The sequence below is a fragment of the Oscarella lobularis genome, chromosome 9 (assembly GCF_947507565.1).
Source record: "Oscarella lobularis chromosome 9, ooOscLobu1.1, whole genome shotgun sequence".
In the NCBI taxonomy this organism is placed as follows: Eukaryota; Metazoa; Porifera; class Homoscleromorpha; order Homosclerophorida; family Oscarellidae; genus Oscarella; species Oscarella lobularis.
Window position 1 is genome coordinate 1,663,964 of NC_089183.1, and position 24,466 is coordinate 1,688,429.

The following is a 24,466-nucleotide window of genomic DNA, read 5'->3' on the forward strand; positions in this document are numbered from 1 at the left end:
GTCGTTATGCACGGCAGAAGGGCTCTTTTCTGCCATGGAGGAGGTCTTCGCAAAAAATAGCTTGTCTTGGGGAAACTGCGTGGGATTGGGAGTTGATAACACATCTGTTAATGTGGGAATTCGAAATGCAATTAAATCCAGGGTACTACAGAAAAACCCAGCAACGTACGTGATGGGGTGTCCCTGCCATATCGTTCACAATACCGCTGGAAAAGCTGCAAATGCCTTCGAGAAGGTTGGTTCAGCGTTCATTGCTTTCTTTACATGATAACCGTAAATTTCAGGTGTCCGGTTTCAGCGTTGAAGATCTTGTCATTGATGTATTCTTCTGGTTCGACAAAAGCACCAAAAGAAAAGCGGCTCTGGCTGAGTATTGCAGTTTCTGCGATGCAGATTACCGACAAATTGTCAAGCACGTCAGCACCAGGTGGTTGAGCTTGGAGAAGGCGGTCTCTCGTCTTTTGCAGCAGCATGCGGCTTTGAAGAGCTACTTTGCTTCAGAGGGTGAATTATTCGCTTATTCTGATAAATTCCTTTATAATTCACCTCTCAGGTGTCAACCACGCTCGCTTTTCGCGTCTAAAAACCGCCTACAGAAAACCGATGACGGAGATTTATTTAATGTTTTATCAGGCAGCCCTTCAAAGCTTCATGTCATTCAACCTTCTGCTCCAAAGGGAAGATCCCTTGCTGCCTTTCATCTTCAGGCAAATTATCAATTTCCTTACAAGAATGGCTGGAAAATTTCTCACCGTTGCTTCAATTAGAGCAGCAAAAGACAACATTTCATCCCTTCAGTTTGCAGACGTTGGCAGCCAAAAACCAGGTTGGCTTTAGACAAATTTTAGGCTATCAACCTATCTATACTTTATTCAGACAAAGAACTCTTTGTCGGCTTCGCAACGAAAGGTCGAATTGCCGCTCTGCTACAAGATGGCGATATAACAGAGAACGACGTCAAAAAGTTCTACTCTAGCGCTCTGTTATTTTACACAACGGCGATGGAATACGCCCTGAAGCATCTCCCAATTTCAGATCCTTTACTAAAAAACGCTACCTTTCTCGACTTCGGCTCCCGGGAAGGAGCAGAATTTACTCAACTCGAGTACTTCGTTAACAGGTATACTCTTATACAATACCTTTTTTGACTGTATTACATTGTTCCATTAGATTTGGAAATTTGCTGCCTTTCTCTGAAGCACGAGAACTGGACATGCTGCAGGACGAGTTTGTCAGTTACCAGCTCCTTTCACAGAACGATATTCCTGCCCGCGTATGGAAAGAAGCTTCCGTGTCAGCAACAGAAGAGGGAAGCAGTCCAAGATGGATAGACGTCATCTGGCAGCACCTGTCTGAGAGAAAGGGGTGTGACGGCACTCACACGTTCCTGCGTCTTTCCCGCGTGGCAAAACTTGCACTGATACTACCGCACTCTAATGCTGGAGAAGAGCGGGTGTTTTCAATGATAAGGAAAAACAAAACAGCCTACCGTCCAAGCCTGGATCCAAAAGGAACACTGTCAAGTATCATGAAAATAAAACTTGCCGACCTGCAGCCTGCTCACTCATTCCGTCCTCCTCCAGAACTTCTGCGTAAAGCCAAATCAGCTACATGGGAGTATAACAAGGCACACTCAAAGAAGAATTAATCGAGTTATAGTGACCGCTCTGAACTACATGACAATATAACAAACTTCCTTCTGAGAAAATAAAAAAATTCTTTTAAAGATATAAAAATTATGTCCTGCTCATCGCGGTTTGACTAGCAATTTCTTAACTTGTTCTGCGTAATTTTGGGGGCGTGACTATATTTTAAGGGGGCGTGGTCAAAAAATTTTGCGCGCGCGTACCTCTCACGCCTAGCGCTTCGGCACCCTTACCAGCTCTGGCTTTTGTAGATCAAATTTCAAGGGGAGGATGGTATCGACGCTGGTTGTCCTGCCAGAGAATTCTTTTAAGCCAATGTCAATGAGTTATTCACACAAGAAACGTCACACTCTATCTTGCAATGTTGCATAGGTTTTCCTTATTTTTCAGAAGCACTGTACGCGTGCATTCGTGGAGCGCCGGAAGATGAAATACTGGGCAGTCTTTAAATCGAAGATGTCATAGAGGGTGAGAAAACAAGTTTGTCATCACCGACGTATTCCAAGAAAAATATTCCCAATTTATCCGTGATGACAAAATTGTGATTTAGCTTATTTCTTGCGATACAGAGGAAGAATGGAGACACAGCATGCGAAGGGGTGACGTTATGGATCTCGTGAGCAGTGCTGGCTGGAGAAGGACCAGCCGTTTTGACGAGGAGGAGCATATCTGATTTACCACGTTGCCGTATGGAGGCTTCAAAGCTCTATTGGCCAATTTTCCCAAGGCTTGAAAGCGGGAAGAATGCTCGATGTCATAGTGTTTCTTTGTTTCCTCCGGTAGCGAAATTCTCACCTCTCAAAGGTGAAACCTAATCCGATCCCATTTCATTTTTGCATAAAGGCACTGCGTGTACATGTACATTTCTTGATTGCTGTCACTTGTTTACGCCTATGGATGACAGAGCACATCAGGCCGAAATATTTTTCAGCAATATGTTAGTGAAGGACAAGTTTCACTGAATGTGACAAACGGTTGGTTTCTTAAACCATTTATCTCACAACGAAAGCGGCCGTCTTCATCGCCAAAAGATTCAAGTCGAGTTTGTATGCCACTTGTTAGTCGCTGAAGCAGGGAAAGCAGGCCCTCTAAATCACTCCCATCACCGGAATGCACAGCAATTGTCTGCCTCAGAGACGTTTCCACTCGGTCGTCCATTATCTCCAAGCTTTCGAGCGATGCATGCTTCCACGATCTTTCTACCTCTTCGTCAATCCGGCAAATACGAACAGCAAACTCTCTCCTTTAGGCCATACCGAAATGTAAACTTTTGTACGGGGCCCTGCACGGGAGTACTGGTTTAATTTAACGCGCGTTGGCATTCTTGATGCAAGGAAGCATTCTTGATGAACACAGTCAGTGACAAGCGCGAAGGGACATTCTTGCACGGTAAAATACGCATTCTTGATCGTGACAAGCGCGATGGGACATTCTTGCACAATGACAAGCACATTCTTGATCGTATTCTCTAGCACTCTGGATAGCAGCATGCATGAATAGCGTCTACGCATGTACCCCTGTCATATATACATCATGTATAAATGTTTTTTGGGCAGAGGCCGCTCGCCACAGCCGCACGTTCTACTTACCGCTGCCGCCACTTTATAATAGCTCTTTGCCACTTCAAGTCAATCTGCAAGTCACAAGTATATCTGTCTACCACTTGACCTAAAATAAGCTGAAGTCATTGGTTACCGTTGGCATGACTCGATAATTGCTCTTGTAACTGTCTCCTTAGGATAATATGATCCAATGCAATATCTTGTGCTTTCACTGGTACTGGATAAGGGTAGAACTTTGATAAAGTAAATAAAAACCCTCTTGACTATAGTTGGTGCAAAAATGAGCATTTAAGTTCCATGCAGCAAACCGCCCCGTTTGAGTTTGTTCGTAGATTGGGACATAAATGCCAGAGAATCGAAATTTCCTGCAACGTATTGACCAATTCCAACAACAAGTATGTATTGGAGATACGATAGGGATCACGCACAGCTGAGAAGATTGGTATCGCAGAAGTCTGCCACATATGTGGCCCGTGTGTTGTTAGGCGGAACGCCGCGTGGAAGGCATTGACCGGCAGCGAGATCGCCTGAGTAACAATATGAACCGGTATACACTAGCAAATGTCTTTCAGTAGTCTCGCAAATATAATTTCTCCTGAATTTTACCCACATGACATTTGTGAAATCGATACTTAGTGTCACTGTTATGGTTATACCGATGACTGCTGTTCTTGCGCTTTTAGAATCGCTCTTCTATGTTTCCACTGTTGACGTCACGCCAAAAGTCTTCTGCTCAGCGCTGCCACTGACATAGTCATCCGCTCTAGTCTACAAATACTGAAGTTGTTTCTTAATTATTATGTCTGTCGCGAAGCGCAGACGTTGAGATTTCACCATAGATGTAATAGAAGAGGGATAGGCAACTCCCGTGTCACGTGACCATTTTGCTGAGGCAAGGGTTGTTATGCCTGTAGTCTGTGTTTCCCGTATATTTTTCCTTCGTTCACAGTATTTTTATTCGTCCTTCCGCTACTACTGTCTTCGGTCTGTTTAAGGTACCTGAAATATTGCTTCGAGCGCGAAAACCGCATCGCGATAGGCTTCCGATCGCACACTATCGCGGCCACACCCTCGTGACTAAAGTCGTCCCTCCTACGCGCTTACAACGAAGCGTGGGAGCTCTCCTCCGTGACGAGACGACGCGTACATGACTGGAATACGTACGATAAGCCATATTTTCGGCTAAAATTGCCATCTCGCGGAGAATTTGGCGTTTTAACGCGCGCCGGTCCGAGCCGGTCTCGTCCCTCTCTCATCCCGACGCGGCTGTCTGTCGCATCGACAGTTACCGTGGGTCTTCAGTATTCATTTCGGCATGTACGAATGCTATTTGCATCGCCGTCGTACACTTAGCAGCAGAGATATGAACATGTTCCTTTTCTCTGTGATAACGTTTTCTTATCCTGAAGATAATGCCGAGGAAGAAGAGGTTGACGTACAGAACGGTTCATGCGACTCCCTCGGCCTCTTCTCCCCTTCTAGATACTGAGTAAGAGACTGATGTGACCTATCGTGCATGTTATTCACCGCATGTCTCCATGGATTCAGGGTACTGCCTGCCTCTTGGCACAGAACCGATGAACGCTGTGCTGCCGTCTTGTCCAAAATCGTCAATCCACCCACTGACCAAGAAGATGAAGGGCCACTGTCGACCGTCGTGCTATTCTGTGCACGAGTGAGCGCTAACGGATTGGAAAATCTGTTTGTCCGAGGCCGGAGAGTCTGCCTCAGTGACTGTCAGAAAAGGCTAGGTCGACGTTTTCTAGACGTCGACGTCACCCCGGCCAGTATCAGCGCCTTCGTGAATGATATGGAAAAGTACGCAATCTGCATTGGGAATCCTGAGGCCGAATACATTGAGTTCTTCGGAGCCAAGAAGGGCAATCTCCGCAACCGGTCGGGCGCCGTCAGCGCAACGCTCGACAGCCATAGTCCATTCATGGTCGAAGGTCGCCTGTACGTCAACACCATCAGGACCACCGATTGCCATCTGCTTCTGACATCCGGCAAGACAACACGCTGCCGTCCTTGCATTAGGTTCCGCTTGGCACTGAGAATGATGGCCTCACGAGCACGAAAGGCGCGCAGCTTACATACCGGCAATTCATTTCTCAGAAGCCCTTTTCTCCGAGCCAAATTATCTGCTCTTGCTCGAGAGCGGAAGACGTCTCTTCAACGAATTCGCCGAATGGAAGCCGCCATCGAGTGCATGAACGAGGAAAGCAGTGTGGACGTCGACGAAGAGTTGCATGGCGACCTGACATCAATCGCAAGCGAGTATGAGTCTACCATCTCTCAGACATACGCAGAAGGATCCTTCCGCCGTCTCTTTTGGGACCAGCAGCTAAAGGCAGCGAAATCCAAAGGGAGTAGAGGTATGCGGTGGCACCCAGATATGATTCGCTGGGCTTTGAACATTCGTCTTCGCTCGGCCGGTGCTTACCACGACATGCGGACAGCAGGGTTCATTACGCTACCATCAGAGCGTACCCTGCGCGACTATACGCACGTGTTTGAAAACCGCGTCGGATTTCAGTTCGAAGTCAACGATCTACTCGCGGCTGAAGCTAAGTCCAATGCGGCTGGCCACAAGCACGTGGTTCTCATTTTCGACGAGATGAAAGTGAAGGAAGACCTAGTGTACAACAAGCACTCAGTGCGCGTTGTGGGGTTCACTAGCCTCACCAATGTCGAGGATCGGTTGCAGAAATTGGAAAGGCGGTGCGGCAGCCGGCCGGACGTTGCTCGATATATTCTCGTCGTTATGATTTGCGGGCTTACTTCGTCGCTGCGTTTTCCGTACGCTTATTTCGCAACCGTCGGAGCGACTTCCGAAATTCTGTCATCTGTGATCTAGGAGGCCGTACGCCAGGTGGAAATGGTCGGTCTGAAGGTGATCGGCATTACAGCTGACGGAGCTGCGTCCAACCGAAAATTCTTTCGGAATTTCTGCGACACCCCAGGCGGCCACAAAGGAGTCAACCCGTACAGCGCTGACGGCCAGCCAATATATTTCTTCTCGGACGTCCCCCATCTAATTAAGACAACGCGAAATTGTTGGTCCCACTCTTTTGAAAACGGATCAGTCCGTGCAATGACGGTGAGGCATAGATAGCTGAACAGTTCTGGCTGTTAGTCTATATGTTTTTTTTGGGTTGCAGTTGAATGGCAGAACCATCTCGTGGAGCCACTTGGTTGAACTCTACCGTCGTTGTCAGAACACTGCATCTGCAGCTGGTCTTGTACTAATGAAAAAATTGAGGAAGGAGCACATTTCTCTTGGGCCTTATTCCCGCATGAGGGTCGATCTCGCCGCCCAAGTCAGTTTCAATTACACAACAAAATCATAAATTTATACCTCTTTTTCAGGTCTTGAGCGAGTCCGTTGCTAACGGATTGGAGCATTTCGCGATCGAAGGAGCCGAGGAAACAATAAGATTTTGTCGCATTTTTGACAAGGCCTTTGACCTCATGAATGTACGAAGTCTTCGTGACAAGAAGCCAAATCGTCGGGGCTATATATCAGCTGACGATGACAGACTGCAGGTAAGTCCAGTACAAGCATACCAGTTCCACTGTGTTAGTATGGCAATATTTCTGTAAGTGGCTAAAAGTGGAATTCTTGGGCTACCTCGAAGAGTGGGAGAATTACGTCGACTCCGTTCCTAATTTGAGCAAAAGCGATAGGCAGCGAATGATGCTGAGCAAGGAAACGATTTCCGGCTGGAAAATGACAGGTGGGATGAAAGGGTTGATCAAACATGTGTGACGTACATTTGGCAGTGAATTTATTTGTAGAAATGGCGACGAATCTACTCGAAAAATGCGATACGGGGGATAATTTCTTTATTCTCAGCGAGCACGTCAGTCAAGACCCGCTGGAGAACTACTTCGGACAGCAGAGAGGCAGAGGTGGTCGCTGCGACTATCCCACCGTGCAGCAGTGTCTCCAGAACGCCGCATCTATCAGGCTGCAGGTAGCATAGTCGCCCAATTGCCCGAAAGCCCGCACCTATTTATAACCTCTCAGGGATCACTTGCTCAGCTTCCTACACGCGGCAATTCGTCAAGAAAGCGACGGCAGAGCCCCCGGCTGACTATCTCAGACGCCCCCCTAGCGAAGCGGCAACGAAAGCCTAAAAGTGCGTAGGGCATCCCTTTATTATTATCATGTTATTTTGGAGCCATTACATCAAATTCGCGCGCCAACGATTTTCTAAGGCCCTTTGTCTTTTTGGTTGTGGTCTGCTTGAGGTTCTTGTACTGCTCAAGCCAGGTGGATGTTGTGGAAAATCCACGCATGGTTATCCACAGACTTACAATCTCTCTCAACAAGGAAACGGCCAACAGTTCATCCGTTATTTCGACCGAAGCGTCGTCCCAACTTCTGCGAACCGCACTGTCATCCATGACAGTGTTCTCAAAGACAGCCTTCTCGCCGTCGCTGCTCACCAGCTGCTCTGCCAAAAGAGAACGGACTTTGATTTCTACAGCCAGAAACAGCATGTAAGCTCTGTCCGTTAGCTTGAAAAGCCCTCCACGATCCACCCTCTTTGTCCAATCTCCTGTGTCCCCTAAGGTCGCCGCGTCGTCGTCACATTCTTCCATACTCTCTAAGCATGAGACAATTTGTGTGCAGGAGTCCCCCTTTTTTCTGTATTTCTTCAACAGCTTCATCGGAATCGATCCCGCGGCATATCGAACAATACTGCATTCATCGAACGTCATGGAAGTCGAAAATGCTTCAGCAGCCGGAGATCCTATTTGAAATTGAGCCATCTCTTCGACCAACACCTCGTCAAAAATTTTCTGGTTGACGGATTGGATCGGAGAGCGACAGTCCGATTTTCTTGTAGAGACTATCCCACAAGGGGATCGTTCTCATTCGTGCCCGCGCGAACGCCAGAGCGGCGTGCTCTCGACGAGAAACGACTGAACGAAAGGTAGACTGTGTGTCTACGCAGCCTCTTATCACCGCAACAAGATCAGCGGCGCTGTCGCAAAGCGCGTCGTCCGATGCGGCCAAAATCGCTCTGATACCAATGCAAAATTGCGAGCCTCGAATCGTTTCGTTCTTCTTCTGATGGATAATGCTGGATGTCATCCTGCTGATTTAGCTGAAAAATTTTCCAACATCAAAGTGGTTTTTTTGCCTGCAAACACTACGTCAGTTTTGCAACCTCTAAATCTTGGAATAATTAAGAACTTTAAGGATCATCATCGCAGCCTACTTTTAAAGTATGTCATTGCTAAGATTGACGAGGCAGCGTGCGCATCGGAAATAGCGAAATCGCTCACAGTTCTATACGCTATTCGGTGGGTTGCTGCGGCATGGAAACGCGTATCTCCAGAAACGATCAAGAAGTGCTTTCGGAAGGCTAACGTAACGAACGTCGACTTTGAAATAGTTTCTGCTGAGAATTATGAAGATGCTTTCGCTGATTTGGAAGAAGACCAAAGTTCTGGTGAACTGAACTTTCTGATTCGCCGACTGACAGATGAAGAGAATGTGCTTGACGCGGCGGAAATCGAAAAGGACCTCCCAATTTGTGAAGAATTCTCAGATGTAACGTGGGAAGAAGACTTTTTGCGAGGCTGCAATCGGAGGATGAAATAGCTGACATCACCGAAGACGATGATGGCTTGGGCGAAGTAGTGAGAAAACCAAAACTTAAGCGTTTCAAAGATGCTGTTGATTGCTTAGAAGAAGTTCAATTGTTTTTGGAAGGAAAGGGTTGTTGTGAAGAAGCTCGAGCAGCAAGCGGTCTTCTAAATCGGGTTGTTGAAATTCACTATCAGAGTAAAAGCAAAATACAAACTGAAATAACTGATATTTTTGCGTAGAATTGTCTCTGCAAACGCTCTATTTGCCGCTCTTCATTTAAATTCCTAAAACTAATGAGGTTATAAAAACCTCTGAAATCAGGACACCTTTATTATCCGGACACCTTTGTTAAGACCCGCGAGTGCCCGGATAAAGAGGTTTGACTGTACAATCCGTAAGCTTATTGCTGTATCGTAGTATTTCGCCGTCACTCGCAGTCCCACCTATTACGTAGGATTCCGGCAGCGACAGTGACAGCGCAATGGCGTCTCCAAGCAAAAGACGCCCTGGAGTTCGGGTCAAGGAGGAAGTCGTAATGGTCGAGTCAAAAACCAAACACGACATTACTCGGAGCAATCCCGGTCGAATGTCGCTGCAATCGTAAGACAGCAGCTTTCACTAACTTTGCACACATAATCTTTTCATTCATTGTTGTAGGAAATACGCAGCCGTTATTTGCATATCGTCATCGGATTCGGGAAGAGACAATGATGCAAAAACGTTGATGGAGGAGGCTGTCCCATGTCGCCAGACAAGTAGTATGTCTTTGTGCACAGCCAATTGTGTAACTTGAAGTAGTGTTTGCTTAGGACTGTCGTTGACGTCTGCAAGGGAAATATGAAAGAATTCGTTGCTACGGTGTTGCCCTCGTTGAACAATTTCGGCGCGGACAGTATCATTTACGACCGCATGGATGTTCGGCGTCGGAATATATTAACCGACACGTGGCGTGGTTCTCAACAAAATCATTTCACTGGCGCAAATCCTCTTAATTAAGCAATGCTTTGGAGAAAACAACCGGAGCCTCCTTCGCACGACGAGAAAATGAAATTTGTTGCGAATATCAGCAAATGCTCAGCGAAGAAACTGATCGGCCTTAGCCTATTTGCGGCAACAGCTGAATTATAAATTTGTTCCGAAAAAGCCAACCCCGGTCAAGCAACTTCATCCAGAACTGAACAGTGTCTTGAACGGTATCACCACTGTTGAGTACGCCCTGAATGTGACCAGCAAACAAGTTTAATATATGAGTAAGCACGGCTGTAGTCCAAACGTGTGGCATTCTATGCAAATTGGACGGGTAACAGCGTCCATATTCTATCCTATCCTATCCTATTTCTATCCTATTCCTAAAAATTTTTTGGGGGCGTGGTTTTTACGGATTAATTTTGACGCCATTTTTCACATTTATTTCAACAATCCAAACGCTTATCGACATGCTTTATTTAACGGAAAGTCTGCGATTCTTCTTTAGAGCCCACAGTTTAGCAGCATCTTTCACGGGAAAATGTTCCAATGAAGGACCGTTTACGGCAATTCTTAGCAGTGCGTCCAGGGTTCTTTCGCTCATTCGATTTCGTATATCCGTTTTTATGAAGTTGAGTTGAGAGAAAGTGCGCTCAACACTCGCTGTGTGCATCGGAATAACTCTGCAAATGCATGCTATTGATGAAAGCTTGGGGAACATTCTTTTGGTTGACAAGTCACCGCATAGATCGCCCAGAACTTCTTTGCAAGTGTATGACGCCGATTCTCTCCTTTTTATCGCAAGACATTCCTTGTAGCTTGACCATTCCTCAAGGGTTTCCTCAAAAGATTCGTCTGCGTCAGAAGGATAAAAATGAGTGAAGAGCTTTTCTATTTCACGGTTGCCGTACTCGGCAAACTCTTCTCAATAATCAGGCAATGGCAACGCATCCGGATTGAAGACGGTAAAGGACGTCATTACTCCTTGATCTTCAAATCTTTTTTCGATGTTAGAGAGCAGGCTGGAGAGATAAGGTGTTTTGATGATATTTGTGAAAGTCATTTCATTGTCATTCGGTTCACGTGTAATGACGATCCCCGATGACTTCAGTTTCTCCAAAAATTCCGGCAACTGGCGAAGATGCATACCGTCGACAGTTTTTAGTCGCGTAAGAGCCTCCTTCGTCAACAAAAGCGCTCCTGGAATACTGCTATAATCGCAGTGTTCATGATGAAATATTTTTGAGAGGCGCGAAACGTGCGGCAAAGCATCGCACATTAAGAGCATGGTCGTTATAAACTTGTGCTTTGTTATCATTGCGTTGATGCCCAAAGCTCTAGCGTCGTGTCTCTCCTGCGCCTCTCGCTGGAGACTGACGCTGACAGATGCAAAGCATGCTATAAGACGGCTGACACTTCGCTCGATGCTCAGCCATCTTGTTGCGCAAGGTGCAACCATTTTTCCCTGTTCATAAAGCAGCGCCTGGATTGCTTCCAACCCTGCCGTCCTAACGGCACTATTGTCAAAGAAATCAAAAATCTGACGAAGAATATTTTCAAATGCTTTGACGTATGGCACTGCCTTTGATGCCTGAATTGATGCAAGATTCAGTTTGTGTGCCACACAGTGGACTCCAACAGCAAATGGAACCATGCGTTTTAGCCTAGCGACGACACCGTTTCTGCAACTAACCATTGTCGATGCACCGTCTGTTCCAATTCCTCTAAGTCTGCTACGGTCTACGCCCGAAACCTCAATAAACTCTTCGACGCGACGTGTAATGGTTTCCGCTCCTGCTCTAATGCAGCTATTCCCGCCAGCAGCTATTCCCGCCAGCAGCAGCGCTCTCAACTTCGGGTTGCAATAAGTCCACTACTTTTAAGAAAGTGCATTTGATTTCTCCTGTAGCATTATCAATGTAGCGACCGTGAATTGCCAGCTGCTCTTGCGTAGTGGAATCCGTTGTCTCGTCAAACATTAAAGCAAAATGCTCAGAATCTTTCAATTCGTCGAGAGATCTTTTTTCAAGGAGCTCAGATATGACGTAAAGCATCTCTTGTATCGATTTGTGACTGGTGTAGATAGTATTTCGAGCTACTCTAATCTTGCTTTTAATTTCTACTCCCAACCACGAAGCCAGATCTAGGATCGGTTCAAAATTGGTAGTGTGAGCCAAACGCCGCTTAGCAATGAAATAGAGACAACCAATTGCTTGCTCGATTCCTTCAGCAGGAACAACAGGATTGATAGCAGACGCAACGTTTGGCTTGGAAGCGAGACGCTCCAACCTCACACACGTGATGTGTGACTCGCATTCTTCGTGTCTAATTATACTTTCAAGCCGCAATCGCGTACAGGGCTTCTGAATCCACGATTCGTGCTTGAATGGCCTAGCTCCAGAGCAGTGCTTCTGGCAAATACTACACGTCATGCCCCTTGTAGATTGATTGTACTTGAGCCAGCTTCTCCCCGTCAGCCACTCAATTCGAAATCGGGACGATCGCTTCGAATTCGAACTCTTAGAAGTAGGATGACTCGAAGTAGACGCCGCTACTTGAATCGCATTCTCGGCGTCGTCATCGCCGTCTATAAGCTCGCTGTCCGTGTCGTTATCGTCGTCACCGTCTGCGTCGTTATCGTCGTTGATAGGGTCGCCGCAGAACTGCGACGAGCCTTCGTCGTCGTTTGATTCTTGATCAGAGACCAAACGAACTTGGGAGATTTGAGGCTGTTCTTCGTCTTCACTTTGAGAAGAATCCGATTCCTCGATTCGAGATCGCTTTCGAAAGTATCTCAGGAGAGACATGAGTGAATGAAGAAACTCCGGAGAAAATCACGTGAACAAGCAGGAGAGAATCACGTGATGTGGCAAAAGATTCCCGTAGATGACCTCCATGAGAAATATGTACGCTCTGCGACTGCCGCCTCGATTTGAATAAGGTAGCGTGCTCTCTGTACGCTTATGTGCTGCCTGTATGCTTGCGGCAATTTTATTCCTATGGGTAAAAAGCAGCTCATATGGGTTCAAAAATGGGGAGTATGGGTCGATTTTCCCCATACCGCCATGTGGGCAGAACCCTGAAAGAGCTCTACCGATGCCGCTGGTCTTCATCGCTCAATATCATCAGGGGACTTTCTGGCTGCATTTTACACGAACCGATACGTTTCTTCGCTTCTGGTTGACCTAAGCAGAATGTTGCAGGGAGAGCTTCAAAACATACTAACAGCTTACAGTGAGATTGAAATTGTAAAGGAACAACTTGCGGATGCTCGCACAAATGCCGAAGAAACTTTCAGAAACATTTTTGCTCTAATGACGGATCGACACGGTGAAGACACATTCGCAGTTCCTCGTACTTGCCGGCGACAAATACACAGAAGCAACGTCCCAGGAGCGGTTCCTGAAGAGTACTGGCGTGTATCTATTTTCGTTCCATTTTTGGATCACATCATCAGTGAGTTTGATTCTCGTTTTTCTGCGCTTTCTATGCAGTCCGTGAAGGGCTTTCAGCTACTTCCAAATTTCGCTACCGATATAAACATTGAAGACGCCAAAAAAACTCTGGCGGAATTATACATGGAAGATTTGCCATCGCCAGAGACTTTCAGAGCGGAACTTGATCGGTGGCAGAGGAGATAGCAATCTGCCCGAAGTCAGTCATTCGAGACACCAAAGGCAATTAGTGAAACCCTTTCTCAACCCTTTATTGCAATGTATCCAAACATTAGGACCGTCCTTGACCTACTCCATGTCATACCCGTAACAACGGCGACCGTCGAAAGAGCGAACTCTTCCCTCAAATATATTAAGACCAACCTTCGCAGCAGAATGCTTTCGTCGAGGCTAAATGCTCTTTTGCTTTTGTACATACACAAAGACGTACCTTTGGATTACGATGAAATTGTTGACAGCTACGCATATTCTCATCCGAGACGAATGATTCTTTCCAGGCCGCTGCTGGCAGAAAACGCGAATAATGAAGACGACCAAACTGACTCCGACGAGAAGGATTAGAAAGTTTAATAAACCTACGAATAGACTTATGAAATACAGTTTGAGTGGGTGCGGTTAGGTACAAAAGTGGGCGTGGTCAAAAATTTTTGCGCGCGCCTCTTCCCCCTCTCCTAAATCCTTCATCCGCCACTGGTTTTGTTGAGTGACGGAACGATTGTACGAGAATAAAGATTCATGAAAGGATTGCATGTTTTTGCCGAGCTTTTGCAACTAAACGTCTTATTCGTAGGGGGTTCCTTTCAAAGTGTTTTGGTCAGTCGCTCTGCAGGTGGTTTGGGTACAAGAGAAGCAGGTAAGGCCAACGAGTATGTGGACGTGCTTCCTGTGGTTCACATGCCGTTCAGGGAATTTTCTGACAAAATGCTGCGACCATTAGCGGCGAAATACGTCGAACAGCGACTGTTCGATCCGTGGGAGATCCGGCCTGTTCATGTGTCGGTTACGAGGTTGCAGGGCACGGAAGAAAGGACAATTCAGTGCTATAAGGATGTTGCAGGCGGACAGCAAACGTTCGTAAGCAGTTGGCTGGAGAAGGAAGCACGCCCTGCAGTGCAATCTGAGGCGACGCCTTAAACGCCTCCGCGCCGAAATGCAGGACAAACGACAGAAACGGCGTTCCTTGCGTCGAAAGAAGAATTTTGAGGAGCAAAGCTTGCTGCTTGAGCGACTTTGAGTTCACGAAGACCTGCTGGACCAAAGGATTGTCCAATCTTCCTCCCCAAGATCTCTGCCAGCCAAAATAATTCTCGATGGGGTCCTGATTAGGGTGACCGCTTAATATGTAGCATTTCTCTGATCCTTTCACGGTGACAAAATAGGGCACCAGCTCCACAAACGAGCGAACTAAATTACAGGTTGAATGCGCCTAATTGGAATCTAGTGGCGCAACTGTAATGTTGAGTTCCTCAAGTGCTTCTCTGCTCAGTTGTATCCAAAGACATTTGTCGTAAGAAACTAAATAAAAAAACTTTAGAGTGTTGTTGTGCTTTACATACGATACTGCTCTACCGTTAGACGCTCTTCGTTAGGGGTGAGTGTATCCCTGACGGTCCAGCTTATCAGCCTTTGTGCGAGCGCGCATTGAGGCAGTCGAACATCTTGTCGAGCATGCGAACGAACTTCGCCGTGTCTTCTGCCGCCTCAATGCGGAAATGCTCTAAAGCATAGGCGACGCTTAAGCTCAGCACCTATAAGTTAATGTACAAATCGGACACTTGGCGTGGATTGTGCTTACTTGATAAAACCAGTAGCCAATGTATTTTAGGAGATAATTTTTAAATACAGTAAAAAATATTCCGTGCTTGTTAATAGCTAATGCTAACCCGTCAATAGCACTGTGAATTCAAACGGTTTCAGCTTATCATAGCCGTCACGTCAACATGCCATACAAAATTTGGGCTCTTTGATTTGATATGAAAAACACAGAACACGTTGGTATTTCTGAAACTCACTTTGCTGTGGTAAACTCGCGGGCGAAATCGGTGAATCTGCCATTACTTAATTAACTCCGTCCTTGTCTGTAATCTGACGAACAGTTTCTCTAATGAAAAAGCTGCACAATGGCTACAAAAGATAATCAGAGGGTAATTAACCTACCGCAGAACACGTCCGTGACATTTGTCGATATCCTACATCGGCATTGCAGGAGCTGAGTTGCCTCTACTAAGTAACGTACAGGACGATGTAATAATTCAATCAGGTAAACGTATAATTGCAATCTTTATTGCTCGAACAACGTCATGAAATGAAGCTAAGGGGCCCAAACGACATGACAATCTTTCGTTTCGCAGAAATCCCCTCAAAGTAGACAAGCTAATGCATCTATTGGTATTGTCGTTTGGCCAACGCTGTGTCGCTTCCGACGCCTAAGTGCGTAAGCACGACGTGCGCAGAGCAATTCGAAGACGAGAAGTGGTATCGGTGTCGCGTCGAGAGGACGTTTCCTACTGGTCTTATTCTTCGATATGTCGATTTAATTGTTCGCCGAGTCACTTCATTTTGTCGACAGAGTCAGGGTCGTCAACGCGACACCAGAAACAATCCTTCGTCACCGCGACGACTTGACCTTTGACCGCCATTACGGTGTTGGGCCCAGTTGGGGTTGTCGCTTTCGTTAAATTCGAAGCCTTGACTGGCGCGGCGGAAAAGGAGGACTTGGTAGAAACGCGCCCAAGCAATAGACGATACCAGGCGCGATTGTAATCCAGCGCGTGCGCACCACTCGTTGGTAAGTCGGGAAAGGGGCGTGGCGCCTTTTTCTCGTCGAGCAAATGCTCGATGGCGAAAAATAAAACCTAAGAGTTGGAACTGATTGTTATGCATCTGATCGCAATACGTGCGCGGGTAAGAAGTAAAAAGTGGGAGCGCAATTAGGTTGAAAGCGATAAGTCACGTGACAACAAGCAGCAATAACTTGAAAGCAAAAGCTTAGAAAAAATATCAGTCTCTACCGCTAAAATAACCTTTGTTAGTAACATCACTTTGTAAGAGAAAAAATAAATCTTTTGTCTAATACAAAATTTGTGATTCTGCCTTTTTACGTTGTTGTTTATCAATACAAAGATATCTGTTCAGACTGATATTTTTTATAAACTTTTGCTTTTGAGTTATCGCTGCTCGTAGTCACGTGAATTTTCGCTTTTAACCTAATTCACTGGCATTCACAAGCGAAATTTTGAACGATTGGAAAACTGTACGCAAATGATGAGGAAGAAAGACATCAAGGAGTGACGAATTTTAGTCTAAAAGTATCGCCAAAAAGCGCTGAAACGAAATGGACAACTCTTCTAAGTATTCCCGTACGTCCTGATTAGAATAAAATCTATGTATTGATTTTATGATCTCCTATTGCTATTGGATATACAAAAAAGGCTAAAATTAGTCTTGCTTTGAAAGCGAGCCTTTCTCGCCCAATGCCAATGGAAGTAGTCAGAGAAGTAATTGCGCTCCTACGTTTTACTTCTTAGCCACGCACGTGTTGCGAACAGGTGTATAACAATCAGTTCTAACTCTTGGGTTTCCCTTTTTGCCATCGAGCATTCATTGACAAGAAAAAGGCGCTACGCCTCTTATCCGACCCACCAACGAGTAGTGCTCCCGCTCTAGAATACAATCCTCCCTGGTTTCCTCTATAGCGACGGAAGCGAAAACGAAAAAGTTCCGCTGGCCGCTGCTCGTAGGAACAAATTGTTGCGATGGTTTAATTGAGATAATGCAGTAGTAAACCTTATGCGGATGCTGTGGCAAAAAGCAAAATACTTCAGTATGGTGACGTAAGGTTTTCAGCCGATAAATTAGTGATTTATTAGCCTTGCATCGACCGGCAAAACCCAGAAAAACGCTGTGACATATGGCGTGATATTCCGGCAAAAAGTAGGCTTTTTATTTATATTCTGTTCACATTTATTTATGTTGTTCAAGGATTTTATATACATTCTGTTCGGAGCTGCTTTTACTGATATATATTCTGTTCAGACATGACTTTACATATACAGTATATATATTCTGTTCAGACATGACTACATACTCAGAGTCCGTGTAGAAAGGAATTAACATGAATATCTATATTTTGAAAACAAATTTCGCCTTTTTTATTCTGTTTAACCGTGTCTGAGGCTGCAAGTCGTCATCCGTCTTAGAGAAGACGTCTAATTGTGTCTCTTGCAGTCTGAAAAAGTTGAACACCGTGCATTCCATCATCCGAAATTGGTCAATTGAATTAATGAGCATCTTTTGAATGTTTTCATCCACAGGAACAGCAACAGGCGGTACTTGAATTTTGTTATCGTTATCTGGCTCGGCCATTTGGTCACTATGACCTTCGTCCAAATAATTTTCTGCTCCCATTTCGCCATTGGCATCGTCTTCGTTCCAACGGCCAGTTTAAATGCCAGACATAAACAGCATTCGAGGCGATTGGTTAGAAAATGTTCGCATTGGATGATTTTTCCACTGTTCACTAAAAGCAGCCAGCGCCAAATTTATCTTTGGTAAGAAAACGAAGTGTAAGCAGTACAAATCAACTTCACTGTGTCTGTCTAGAATGCCATCAGACTCCATTAACGCAAAAACGTCTTTAAACATATTTATGACGGCGGTATTAATCACTCTCCAAATGCTTTCTATTCTCTGGTTGTGAACCGATCGACCAGTTATCATGGCACCTCGATTGAGCCCCCTTGTTATCACATACGTAGCAAGGTCGACGTTCTCGACGCCATAGTCAGAGCGCACACGTGAAGGAAGGCCGTTTTTGCGAACAGCCTCTTGGAAAAGAGTAAGAACGGTCGATGCCGTGTTATTTGTACTGGCGTGAATATACACAATCAGCCGAGAGTATCCATCGATACCTCTGTGAATAATAATTCGCCACGGCTCCACCAATTTATGGTTGCCATCAGTGTGCTTTGTTAAAGAAAAAGTATTATGTTAGAAAGAACCAAGTATTGCAATAGTTGTACCATAAACAATTTGAGGCCGGAACACTGTGCACGCGTCTGTTAATCAACCTTCGTCGTCTCATAGCGCGTCCTATGGCCTATGGGGTCGACACGCTGCAAACTCTGGCGCAGAGCCTTAGAGACAGAGAGCTGCGCCAACTTAATTGGTCACGTGACTTTGTGGGCGCCATCTTGTGTCCAGCGCGAAATAAGAATTACTGGCTGTTCACTACTTCGCTCGTTCGACAACGTCATTATGCCTGCTTGTTGTGCTGTAGGTTGCTCGAATCGCACAGAAAAAGGTCACAAAATGTACCGATTTCCTCGCGATCGCGAACGGAGGCTACAATGGGAGGCAAAAGTTAGGCGAGAGAAGTGGCGTTCCACTGAGGTTGGATCGTACTTGTGTGAGGTATACTCTCGGGCAATACCTGAGGCGCATTTGTGAAAGTCTTTTACAGGAGCACTTCGACGAATCGCAGTTTGAAATTCGATTAGACGGTCGAAAGAGACTGAAATGGGATGCAACACCATCAATATTCTTTTTTCGATCTAATCGACCTGTCAGAAAGCCTCCTAAAGATCGTAGCGGCGACACAAATTTCGTTCCCTGCCCAGTTTGGGTCTACCTGCCCGCTATGATCATAGTTACAGTAGATCGGAGACCGTCGCCGCTGCTGATATGCCTTCTGAGTTGTATTCGGAGAGAGAGCATGTCAACTGCGGAGAACCTAGACCACGACGACATCGACGACAGCACTCCTACAAATGAGCAAAAGCCTGAAGCTGAAGCCCGCTCCCGGATTGCTGATTGGGAATCCAAAGTCATCGATTTGTCAAACGTAAATGATGTACTTCGGGCGGAGAACAAAACAATTAAGGGGCAATTTGGAAAATTGTTTACCGACGATCAAATGCATGCAATTCACCGAGATGGAGAAATGCGCGGTATTCCATGGACAATTGAAACCATCAAGAAAGCTCTGCAAATTCGCTTTGCCTGTGGGACTGCTGGATATCAGCTCTTACGCAGTCAGCATCAACCCTTGACAGGAATCCGAACCCTACAACGCTACTTGTCTAATAATGTTGATTTTGAGTCAGGTGTCCTGTGTCAGGTCCTCGATGCCCTGTCGTCAAAAGTAACGTGCATGAACAAAGAAGAAAAATTTTGTTGCATCACGCTAGACGAAATGTCGGTATTACCTTCCATTGAGTACGACTGCAGTACCAGCCACCTTATTGGCAACGTCAATTTACCAAACCATACCGGTCAATCTACCGACGGTCTCGTATTTATGCTCGCCGGAATTTCGTCCAGGTGGAAACAAATTGTTGCTTACTATTTTACCGGCAACAAAACTGACGGAACAGCCTTTCGACCACTTATTCTTAGAATAATACAAAAGCAGCAAGTGTTGGATTGCACGTCCGTGCCGTTACCAGTGACATGGGTAGCAGCAACAGAGCAATGTGGTCAAGTTTTGGTCTGGCGACAAACAGACATTTCAATACAACTCATATAAAGCATCCACCTTGTGAAAGCAAAAATCTCTATTTCATCGCTGACGTTCCGCATGTAATAAAAAATTTAAGAGGAGCACTCATTAACGGCAATGAAATAGAGCTGCCTGTCAATGTTGTAACATCCTATAATTTACCGACCAACCGAGTCAGTCTTCTTCCCGTCAAAGATTTGATGAATTTTCAAGACCATTCTAGCATAAAGATAGCGCCGAACCTGACAAGAGCTACGTTAGAGCCGTCTCATTTTCAAAAAATGAAAGTCTCAGGAGCTATGCATCTGTTCAGCCACAGCGTTTCTTCTGGACTACGATATCTAGTGAGAGAAGAAGGCAGCAGTGCAGAGTACCTAACGACAGCCTGGGTTTTGGAAATTTGTAACAAATGGTTTGACTTGATGTCTAGCCGTCATCCTGTAATGGCCCCTTAGCAAAGGAAATCTGGAGAAGTATGACGAAGCAGTGACCTTTTTAAAATTCATTATTCAATTATTTACGGAAATGAAGATAGGAAAACACGGTCATTGGAAGCCTGTTCAAAGTGGAGTTATTATGGCTACAACATCAATTCTCCATCTGCAGAGCGAATTACTTGATAGCGGCTTACACTTTTTGCTCACGTCTCGGCTAACTCAGGATTGCCTAGAAAATCTATTCAGCGTCGTGAGGACAAAAAACCCGGCTCCGACATCACTCGCCTTTAAGATGGCTTTAAAAAGTATATGCGTCAGTCAGTTCCAAAACTACCTAGCCAAAATGAAAGCTACTCTGACGATGACCGCGAATTTACAGCGGACCTTTTCCAGAATGAGCCTGGTGAGGAGCAAGGTCAGCCAAGCGAAGACGTCAGTCAGCTTGAGCACGAAAATGATCTTGACATAGATGCACTTGCTGACGAAGTGAGTAAAAGTGAGCAGAACGGAATGTTTTATATATTAGGATATTGTGTTCACAGTCTCAAAAGGACTGCTAAGCTGTGCAACAAATGTATAGAGTCGATAGAGGAAGCAAATGAAAGCACCGATGCTTCCTTGCTACATTTAAAAGAGTATAAACCTGGAAAACTAACAAAAGTTAAAGACAACATTTTTCAAATGATGCTTAAAGTAGAAGGCATGAGTTTCGTGGATTTGAACAAAAAGCTTTGCTGTCGATGAGTAACCTCAAAGAGACTCTAATTACTCGAGCAGAAAATCTGCTGAAAGGCGTAGCACTCCCAACGTGCCACGACGTAAAAGGAAGCTCCTCTCTTAGTATTTTAATTAATGTACGACTCTATTTTTTGTAAGATGATTAACAGTAAATATACGAAAAGCGCTAAAGGTAAAACTGATTTAGGAAGTCGCTCTGTTGCGATGAGAAACTTAATATAAATGAAAAAGTCTACACGAAAAACCTGCATCTAGGTAGCTGCTGGCAAAGCATTTCTAAGCGAGGGAGGTACAAATGAACTCTAGAACGTATCGCCTCAAGGGATTTCCGATAGCGTTCAGAATAAGCAGAACTTAGAGCTTTCAGTAAATGGACACAACATGGCGTCCATAAAATCACGTGAAAACTTAAAGTGCGCTAAGTTGGCGCAGCTCTCTCTTTCTAAGGCTCTGCTCTGGCGTAGTCTTCGGTACTGCACTCTAATCCCTCGGCGACGCAGACCGCCCATAACAATCTTTTCTCCTATTCGATCAGAGATTCTAACAATTTCCATGACAAGTGTGTCTAAGTCATTGTCTGTTAGGACAGTATATGCATCAGATGACGTCGGCATCTCAAATGCTTGTCTGCGGTTGAATATCGTCTCACAGACACGCAAAGAATTCGAGAAATATTTGTCCAGGTGAACACAATGTCGCGAAGAAACTCTAGCTGTTCCTCTGTAATTACGAATGTTGGGCGCTCTCTTCGACCAGTTTGAAACATATGTGCGGAAAGACGGGCGCTCGACTGATCCCCACGAAAGTGAGAACGTGAGTGCCGATCAAAGCGAAGTCTGGGGCACACAGTACATAGAAAATAATGCAATAGCAGTCTCTCTTCTATATTTGCCGAATACTCCACAGTTCACGGCATATCTGTTCGAGGTCACTCAGCAATTCCTCTTCTTCATCGTTAGCATGAATCCCAATTACGTCTAAGGCGTGTTGATACATCGAATTTATAGCCGCTCCTGCCCAGTCCAGTCATCAAAAGTGGAACTCTGCACTGTTGTCGTTCATCGATGCCTCTTCTTCGTGATGCAAGGCTCGACGAACCTCGACGTACACTAACTGCAAGAAGGGCCTAATATCGTCGTTGCAAAACGCATCCATCCGGGTACGGCGGTATGGAATGTTGCACTGCGCAGAATCGCCTTTGGAACGGCAAAAGATAATTGTCGCGAGAGTTCCATCGATCGTTGCAAAGAGTCACCGGGAGTGATGATATTGGCTTGCGTTACCTTCGATTCCTCGTTGACTTGGGCGATCTTCATCAATATTGGCCCGTCGGCCGTGAGTTGGATTGTCGACGCCTCGTCGACACGAATGTTGAGAATCGCAGTAACGCGGCGCTTGGAGTTGGATAGTAAAGCCATAGCAGGGCACGCCGAGCACGTGCCCAATCCCGGCCCGTCCATCGATACGACCAAGTGCCCGTGCGAGCACGCAGGGAACATGAGCTTGGATGTGAATTCCGTGACGGAGCGGATGGCGGCGTCGGCGACGATAACAGGAGCGCGCGACGAAACGGGGGCGATTTCGATTCCGTCGACGTCCGCCGTCGGTTCGATCGAGGCGCCGTGCTTCGGCGTGGTGAGTATTTGCTCCGCCGAATTCTTTGACGATCATGTTAAAAAATCGGTAAAACTTTCCGACGGAAAGGGCGTCGACGTGCTTTCCCCACGCGTTGAGAGTGGCCGTCCCCGATGAGTCGCGAATCGTAATACGTTGGACGTTCGCGCCCGATTGCGTCGTGTGTATGTCGCCGAGGTCCTGAACTCCGGCCACGAAGTTCACACGCGCAAACGGACGCAGCGCGGACAATTCCTCTAGGGCGATTGGACGCCCGCGAGATGGCGTGTCGTCCGGCTCGAGGGGCTTTGCGTTCGAAAATATGCGATTGGAACGCCACACGGCCGTCCCGTCGGCAATGACGAATTCCATGTCGTCGCCAGCCCGCGAAGGCTGGACGACGACGTTGGAAAAACTTAAGGCACGGCCGCTGCGGGCGAAATCCAGAATCTTTTCTTTCGTCGGGCTGAACCCGACGAACCTTTTACTGGCCGTGTCGTCGCGCAGATAGCCGTCGAAGTACCGTTTCTCTGGAGACGCGCCGATGGCCGAGAAGTCGGTGACGACGCCGTGGACGACCGCTTTGTAACCTAGGAGCGTGGGTCGAGTTACCAAAAACCGAGGTCTTCGTAATAAATTCTCTTACCGTCCTGCTGTGAGTACAAGTCGTCCAGCGTGTCGAACTCCGGCAGTTTCGTTTTCTTGCGCGGAGAGCGCTTCGATGGAGAGTCGGACATCATAATGTCAATGATCTAAAAGAAAGCGGCGGTCGAAAAAATCGTCGTCCATCGCGCACACTTACGATGACGAAGAACAAAAAATAAAACAACGATTTTCTCATTCGAAACAGAGCGAGCAGAGGAACTGCAAAAGAATTAGTCCGCGGTGTTTTTCGCAAGGGCGTGGACGTACCTTTCGCGAAAGCAAAGCAGCGTTTCGCGATCGAAATCCGCAACAAAAGAAAGCAAACAAAAGATCTACGACAAAAAAGGAAAAGTAGAGAGGGAAACTTGCATGAGCGCCGTCGGAGCGCGTAGCGCTCATTGCTTACCGTCGATTCGCAACGCGAGCGTTCGACGAAATGAAATCGCGAATGCGCGACGAAAAACGGCGGAGCCGAACGACGGACAAAAGCTGCGCGACACGAGTTTTGTCCGCGTCCGATTGCGCGGGCTCGTCCGATCGAAAAGGATTCGTCGACGGACGCGGAAAACGGTCGACTAAAAGACAGAGAACGTGAGCGCGAGTACACGCGAAAAGACATGGACGGTGCCTCGATTACCGTGAAGTTCGAAGAGGCCGGCGATCGGAGAGAAGCTGCGCGACACGAGCGTTCTCTCGGCGGCGTGAGTCGTCGACGACAACAACAACACGGAAAAGAGAAGGAAGCCAACGAAACGATCGATCTGCAAAAAGAAGCCGACGTCAGCAACAGGTGAATTTCCGATTTCGAAACGACGAAAGCTTTCGCCGTTTCTGAAGCACTCACCGTCGAGTTTCGAATCGCGGAACGGCGCAGAGACGGTGAGCGACGCGACGCCTCTGGTTCGATGCGCGCGCTGGGGGAAAAAGCTGTAGAACGACGGTATTGCGAACGAAAAAAGAGAGCGAGGACGGGTCGATTGTTGATCCGCGAGTGCGATTTGCGCTGGGCGACGGCGATGCAAAATCAACAAAAAGTCGTTACGTGACCACGGAACAACCAATCGGAACCAGACGGGATGCAGGCGGCTGCGGCAATTACGCAGAGACGCCCGCGGCGCCGACCCTCCGCAGCGCGGATCAAATTGCCCTAAATCTACCTCTCGTTTCGGCGCAAAGCCCTCGACGTCTTCGCCACGGTCGAAGATGATTCCGCGAGCGAACGGCTCAAAAAGGTGCAGGACAAACGGAGAGCGACGGACTTCGTCGTAATCGAATTAGTCGCATCACGCGCCACCAACG

General features: G+C 46.5%; 1 protein-coding gene and 1 pseudogene across 1 annotated transcript; both read right to left on the reverse strand.

The window, feature by feature from the left end:
- Positions 1-10,254: 10,254 nt before the first annotated feature.
- On the reverse strand, positions 10,255-12,211 carry LOC136191299 (zinc finger protein 862-like; annotated as a pseudogene).
- Positions 12,212-21,092: 8,881 nt separating this feature from the next.
- Positions 21,093-24,160, reverse strand: LOC136191232 (uncharacterized). Its single transcript, XM_065979539.1, has 7 exons — positions 24,012-24,160; positions 23,805-23,928; positions 23,574-23,742; positions 23,435-23,499; positions 23,325-23,386; positions 23,169-23,274; positions 21,093-23,112 (listed from the first exon to the last, which is right to left on the reverse strand). The coding sequence occupies exons 5-7, from the start codon at positions 23,361-23,363 to the stop codon at positions 22,160-22,162; spliced, it is 1,098 nt and encodes a 365-aa protein (XP_065835611.1). The 5' UTR covers positions 23,364-23,386; positions 23,435-23,499; positions 23,574-23,742; positions 23,805-23,928; positions 24,012-24,160; the 3' UTR covers positions 21,093-22,159.
- Between the last annotated feature and the right edge of the window lie 306 nt (positions 24,161-24,466).

Coding starts and splice junctions, on each gene's coding strand:
- LOC136191232 (XM_065979539.1), bottom strand. CDS start 23,363: ATGAGAAAATCGTTGTTTTATTTTTTGTTCTTCGTCATC. Junction 23,275..23,324: donor ATTTTTTGTTCTTCGTCATC/GTAAGTGTGCGC, acceptor GCTTTCTTTTAG/ATCATTGACATTATGATGTC. Junction 23,113..23,168: donor CTTGTACTCACAGCAGGACG/GTAAGAGAATTT, acceptor CCACGCTCCTAG/GTTACAAAGCGGTCGTCCAC.